The following is a 7,140-nucleotide window of genomic DNA, read 5'->3' as shown; positions in this document are numbered from 1 at the left end:
TCCCCAGGCAGAGCTCCATGCACTCCAGCTGGTCATTGACATAGAGGGCGACACCCCCTCCTCGTCTCCCCTGCCTGTCCTTCCTAAAGAGCCTGTATCCCTCCATCCCAACACTCCAATCATAGGAGCCGTAATAATAAGCATTTTTCTTGCCAGTTTTCCTTACCAGATAGTATAGAAAATACTGGTATACCTCAATTTTCATGAGAAGCAATCCAGAGTTTCTGGTATGATGCTTTTGCTCATGATTTCAGATGCTGGGATATCTTTTTCTGCCTTTTGGGCAACACTTCAGGACTGTGAATAGTTTCCTGTAGGATCCCCAAGAAAGAGTGAAGTTCAGCTGTTCTGAACTACATGCTCTCTTACATTGCTTCCTGAGATAGGAACCCCCCTCTGGATTCATTACCAAGTATATTCAGAAGACAAAACATCTCCCTTGGTATTGTAGCAGACTATGAACAATTTAAATTAATGAAAGTTAACTTTTTTTTTAATCTTATGTGATAAGGTTATATTACTTAATAATTAGGTTAAAATTTAAATTTAAAATAAACTTTAAATAGCAAAGTGTGATTCTCCATTTGAAGGTAATGGGAGGAGGAAAACACCCTTTGTTAGATGACTTGTTTGAATTATTGATCAAGTCTGCCTTGATGGAGAGAAAGGAACCCCAAACCAAATCAGACCATTTGTTTTAGACATTTACCTGAGGATGGGTATATCACCTTCTGAAGACAGCTATCTTTTTTTTTATGAGGCAGATAGTAACAGCATGTTATTTAGCTAAGAAGTCTATAGTTGAATGGATAAGTTCAGGTGAAATTTATCCTACTTGAACTACAGCTCTTCAGAAAATTAGAAATTCAGCGTGAGGTTTCCAAAACTAATTTTTGAAGTGCCCTAGACCCACATTGAGTATTTTGTGAAAGGTAAGGAAACCTGGTAGCAAGTCAAAGAGAGTTTCACCATACCTAACTTCAGACATCTGTAATCCAGTGGTTTAATTGACATATCTAGTGACTTTTTAAATGCTCTAGAGTATCCAAGATATCTGCTTAAAACTGACAAATACGATAGAGATCCACAGGAGATCTGTCCTTCTGGAACATTACTGGAGACCAGCTAAGATGCTCCTGGGTGTCTCAAACGGCACTGAAGGCCTACGTTTGTCAAGTGATTTGAGTCCTAAATTTCTACATCTGAGCTTATCATAGAGTCACTTGCCCTATAATCAAAGGAGGGGAACAGACACTTCTAAGGTGTAATTCATCATAGCCTCAAAAGTCCAAAATGTGCAGATAAGTCACAATGTAGAAATGCCTTTTTCCATTCAGTGAGTATGTTGGGAAGCTAGGTGACTAACACACGTGCAGAGTTTGTATTGCAGATGTCTAAGTATTAATGGATATTCATTATAGTAAATAAAGCCATATAGACATTTCTGGGCCTGGTTAATCTGGCCTATTGAAGATATAAGCTATGGGACAGATAGATGTGTATTCTTGAGTTTGGAGCTCTAATTAATTGCCTAAACTTAGCCAAGTAATGAGAAAGCTTTTCCTGTCTCATACAGCTTTGTGTGGCAAGTGGCACCTATTCCTTCCTATTTTTGCTAATCCCCTCTCTAGTCGTTCCCTCCTCCAGACCCCAGGGATGTTTCCGATTAGCTGTTTCTTGCTCTGCTAACTGCTTTCAAAAGCTGTATTTCCTTACTGTGATGGTCACCCCTGTTCCTATGCTGTCTCTTCTCCGCTGCTTACTGCACTGCTAGACACCTTAGTGAAGTGTGAAGCTTTGCTAACCACTATTTCTTTTGATTTTTTACCATGTTAAATATAAGATCACCCACAGAAATCACAGTTCCATAACCTACAGAAGATTTCTAAACAGCTCTTCCCGTTTCCTAATTGTTATCAAGGAGAATAAAACTACACATGCAAAATGAACTAATTTCAGGTTGGTAAAGATGGTCCTTTCCATTTACCTTCCCTCCTCTCCACCAAACATCAACACAGTGGGCATTCTTCTTCGGAAGTTGTTGCAATTTTGTTGTGGGAGCTTTGCTTTCACTTTAAGGTTTTAATTGTCAGTCCAAATATGGATAGTATTTAATTAATTTTGGACTGCATGTCTACATTGTGTATTCTTCTGTATGAGCTAGCAGTTCTTTAGTACATTGACCTGAGCCCTTCTAGAGCATGGTTTCTATTAACCAAAACCAGACATCCAAAATAGATCAGATGAATCACATTCAAACAATGTTTCTCACTCTCTTTATTTGCAATCAAGGGAGTCCAGATAACTATCTTGGATGTAGACATCTACACCATAGGTGTGAAAACGAAGAGTAATCCAGAACGTAACATTAATAAAGAAATGGTCTATCCACTATAAATTGAGTTTCAACTTATTCTGAACTGAATTTCGGCTGTAGTGAGGAAAAAGAAAACAAGCAGGCAAGCAAGGAGATATCAGTAATACATATACAATGACATCCATGGATTTATTTTGCTTACTTTACAGTGTTCACTACATATTCATGTTCTTTCTCCATACCACCCCCCAACTGATAGCAAAATTATTTACCTATTTTATTTCTTTGCTTTTTATTTTTAAGATGTACAGCTATGTATTTCCAAGCTTTATTCAAATTAACTATATTCACATGCCATGTAATTGTGTCTGAACCTGTAACTCATTAAGGATTATTACCCCCTTTTTTTAACAGAAAGCAGCCCTCTGAAAGCCAGCAATTTACTTGCCTGTTTTCGCAGAGCTTCCTTTACCTCTTTGTTTCTCAGACTGTAGATGAGAGGATTGACCAAGGGAGTGAGAATGGTATAAAAAACAGAGAAGACTTTGTTGGGAGATATTTGGGTATCGTGATGAGGAAGTACATAGACAGTTAATATTGACCAGTAAAAAAGAATCACCACAATAAGATGTGAGGAGCAAGTGGAAAAGGCCTTTTTCCTTCCAGTGGCAGAAAGAATTCTCATGACCGTGACAATGATGTAGAGATAGGATGAGAAGGTCAACAGAAACGGAGGGAGTGAGCACACACCCGCCACAACAGAAGTGACAAGTCCCACCACATGACTGTCACTACATGAGAGTTTTATCATTGGGAATGAGTCACAGAAAAAATGGTCGATTTCATTAGGCCCACAGAAGTCTAAATTTGAGATCAGGAATGTTAGTATAGAATTAGTTAGAAAGCCACTTATCCAAGATGCAGCACCCAGCTGGAGACAGAGCTTGCCGTTCATACGGGAAGGATAGTGCAGGGGTTTGCACACCGCTAGGTACCTATCATAGGACATCACTGTGAGGAGATAGCATTCTGCAACTCCCAAGCAACCAAAGAAATAGTATTGTGTAAAATATCCATTGACTGAAATACTTCTGTCTCCACCCAGGTAGCTAAGCAACATCCTCGGCAAGATATTTGAGCTGTAGCAGATTTCCAAGCAGGCCAAATTGCCCAGGAAGAAGTACATTGGGGTGTGAAGGTGCCGATTAGCCACCACCAGCACAATGATGAAGATGTTTCCAGTTATGGTCACAATGTAGATTGACAGAAACATCAGGAAGAGAAGAGAATCCAGTTTGGGGCCATTCCTAAATCCCAGGAGGATGAACTCTGTAACAACCGTTTTGTTTTTCCACTCTTGCTTTGTCATAACTTTTGTTCTAGTGATAAAACAGGAAATGTTAGCACCAATGAAGACCTTGACAGTTAAGACTCAATTAATGAAAGTTTCTTCACAGAATAGAAAAACAAAGAGTAAAAAAGTCTTTGCGTTATTAGACCTGTCACCTGATTTCTATAAAGATTTCTCACATACTAAGAGTCACATTACTTATTACTCCATGTACTAAGAAGAACACTTAAAACTGAAGTAATGCCCATTCTTCTTCTCTGGCACAAGGGTACTTTCTAACATGTTTCCAGTCTGTGCAAGCAAATTAAAAATCAACTTCTTTCATTAGATGTTTTGCCGTATTCCTTTCTGCTGTGAAAAAAAAAAAAAAGTATTTGGTCTGATTGCTCCAATAGTAACATGGCCATATTTCCATTGCTAATATGTATTGATGCATATTATATATTCACTATATATAAGTATGTAGCATGACTGTTAATGCAGACATTTTTCTTATTTGAAGGAGGCTGAAAAAGAATCCAACTTCCACCAATGAAAATAACTATGAAGAACATCTATACCATCTTCAGCATATGTTTGCTCTGCCAAGAACCCCCCAAGCACACAAAAAATCACCTTCCAGTTGTCTCACCCTTCAGTCTTGTCAATGGGTAGAATGAAGGATTCCAGGTTTAAGGAGTTTAATTCACCCTAAAATAGGCAGGATGAATCATCTTGTGAAAGTACCTATTTCTTGTCACTGAGAACTCAGAGAGAGTTTAGCTGCCAGACCCTTAATCAGAAAAATACAGTTTAGATAAATCCTACTGCTTGTCATAGTGATCTTTTTTATTTTCCTCTCACGTGTACTTAATCACCTCATTCTCTAGTTTTCCTTACAAATCCCATTTTCCAAAACTCCTGAGGCTTTGGCTGATCTTTTCTGGATTTGTTTAGTACAAAAATACTAAAAAAAAAAAAAAAAAAAAATCAGTGGCCAAAACTAGACACAATACTGTGGTTAAGGCTATACTGGCAAAGGAACTGAACAGAAAAATCCAGTACAGGGAGGTGACCAGACACTATAGCAGTGAAGACCATATAAGGACACCCATCCAATAACTTACATCTGGACCACTTATGATAGCATACCTTTGTAAGACTTACACATTTATTTCCACAGATCTAATTTTAAATTTTTCTTTAAACTCTTAGTCATTCAAAACCCTCATTTTTAACCAATTTGCCAACATCTGACAACTGAAAATATTGGAAGTGTGTCCCGTTTCTGTGTCAATCAACAAACCTTTCAGGCCGACACTGTTTCTTATCTGAAACTACAGGAACATTGAAATCCAATTAAAAAATCTTTCACTTCTCAAGGTTTCATATCCATCTTTATTTTCTTTAAGAGCTTGATTTTCTCATTTAAAAAAAAATGAATTAGAGCTCCTCGTTTGGCAAAGACACCCCCCCCCAATAATTTCCATCTTTTCCTTTGTTTTTTTTTAGCCAACAGAATATACCAACTCTTCTTTTCCATTCTGTCAGGTAGAGAATGTTCCTCCCTTCACCTCACTCCTTAAAAACCTTTTCAGAGCTGAGACTAGTGAAACACCGCAGGGGATAACCAAGCAAACAAAAGCCTTGGAGAGGTTGTTGTCATCAACCTCATATGCACATAAATAACCATTCTTTTCCTGTACACTCTGATTGGAATTAGCGTTTTCTTAGCCTACATTTTGATTACTTTTGGGCCTGAATGGAATTATATTGATAGATAAGATGACAGCTGAGTGAAAGATTACTATGATGATCATCATTGCTATCAAGTCAGCATTGGGTTCTACAGATGTGTTGAAGTCTAAAACTGACTAGGGCCTGGATTCAATGCCAGGCAGCTACCTGAGTGCCAACTATTTCAGTCATCCGCTGGAGATGCTGCTCGATCTTCTTTTTCTGTAGGGTGAATGTGTTTCTAGCTGTGGTATCACAAATAAGTGAGATGAATGTTCCAGGTCCTGGTTTTTAATCTCAGCTTCCTAGCTTGCATTTAAGAAGGCCAGGTAGACTGTAATTTGTCAGTCAATGTTCAGACTGCTCAGTCTCCAAGACCAAACAGCAACAGCTTGATGAATAAGTATCTCTTGGCAAAGCACAACTTTGCATCAGCTTGGTGAGCCTTAAAAAGAATAAAAAATCATAAGAATATGGGGAAATTCAAAGACCACATGAAAAAAGTGAAGTCCCAAAAAAGTAGAAGGGGAAGTTGTATTATGCAAGCACCACTAGATGGGAGTGTAGTCAAAACAATCTGAAATATCAATTACTATCACAGTGACTTTGGCCTGTGCAGGTGCAGAGCAGGTCCTAGCTGAACTGCAGAGACTGAATGTCATCCATTTTAGTTGCTAACATGAGATGGAATAAATCTGTCTCAAAAATACAAAATCTACCTGTTGACTTTCAGATGGGATACCCTTAGTTTCTCACTGAGTAGCCGCTCTGTCTGTTCCATGATAGAAATGAAATGCTTGTGTTCAACAGATAGTGTCAGCTACATCATTGCCATGGTCTCTGCGTGTGTCATCTAGAGGCTTTAGTTTGGAGGACAAGAAACACCAGAAGACAGATATCCGTTCTTGGTGCCAGGATGCCTTCATATAATTAATTAACACACTATTAATTTGTACCTAGCCTCAGGTAGTTATTTACAAACTCCATCTGGAAAGTGAAGAGAGAATGGGCACGTGAGTCTTCCAACATCAAAATTGTCACCTGAAGAGGCTATGGAAACTCTCAGAAGTGTCTGTCTTTCTCCACTGACAGAGCTACACTGAGTATCTAGTTGATTCTAGATATCCAGATATCTAGTTAAAATAGTCAAATGTTCAAGAGGCTAAATTTGGGTGAGATGACTCCAGCTTCTAAATATCTAAGGAGATTTCTGTCTTCCTTTTTTAAACCTGAGAATGATCACAGCACTTGCTCAGTAAGTAAAATACTTGAGTCCTAACTGCCATGTAGCTCAGAGAGTCGTTACCCTGAGCTCCCTTACTACCAGATGGTACCCTAGTGCCTAGGCTATGGCATGATTCATCATAGGTTCTCTTCCATCTGCCTTACTGAGTTCTGCCACGGGGTGGAAAGTAACGCAAGGTTCATGAGTGCTGAGAGGGACTCAGCCAGGGACTGTCCCTATCCGCAGTGATGTTCTGTGCATATTGTGTTCAATGTAAAATGTATTATCCTCTGCTGGTGGAAAAAAGGTAGGCCACGAGGAGGAGATTTTGCATATCTCAGGTGAGTACCTACATTTGGGTACATGGAAGGCTTATATCTGGTGCTCTTGTGAATTAAGGAAGAGAGAACAAAATGAAGATTTTATGAATTATGATTCTTCAGAAACATTCATATTGTAACCATAAAACCCCAACACCGAGTTGCTTTTGGATATTGTTTTAATCAGGTGCCAAGGAGCATCTTACCAATA

The 7,140-nt window shown here is 38.7% G+C and overlaps 1 protein-coding gene across 1 annotated transcript; it reads right to left on the bottom strand.

Annotated features, from left to right (window-relative positions):
* Window positions 1-2,711: 2,711 nt before the first annotated feature.
* Window positions 2,712-3,686, bottom strand: LOC103916806 (olfactory receptor 476-like). The gene has a single exon (XM_009323862.1). The coding sequence runs from the start codon at window positions 3,684-3,686 to the stop codon at window positions 2,712-2,714; it is 975 nt and encodes a 324-aa protein (XP_009322137.1).
* Between the last annotated feature and the right edge of the window lie 3,454 nt (window positions 3,687-7,140).

Source organism: Pygoscelis adeliae, unplaced genomic scaffold (genome assembly GCF_000699105.1).
Source record: "Pygoscelis adeliae isolate BGI_AS28 unplaced genomic scaffold, ASM69910v1 Scaffold365, whole genome shotgun sequence".
Lineage (NCBI taxonomy): Eukaryota > Metazoa > Chordata > Aves > Sphenisciformes > Spheniscidae > Pygoscelis > Pygoscelis adeliae.
The sequence above is the reverse complement of the archived record's forward strand: the minus strand, read 5'-3'. Positions and strand labels throughout refer to the sequence as shown.

Excerpts from the sequence above, each read along its gene's own strand:
- LOC103916806 (XM_009323862.1), bottom strand. The coding sequence starts at position 3,686 with ATGACAAAGCAAGAGTGGAAAAACAAAACGGTTGTTACAGAGTTCATC.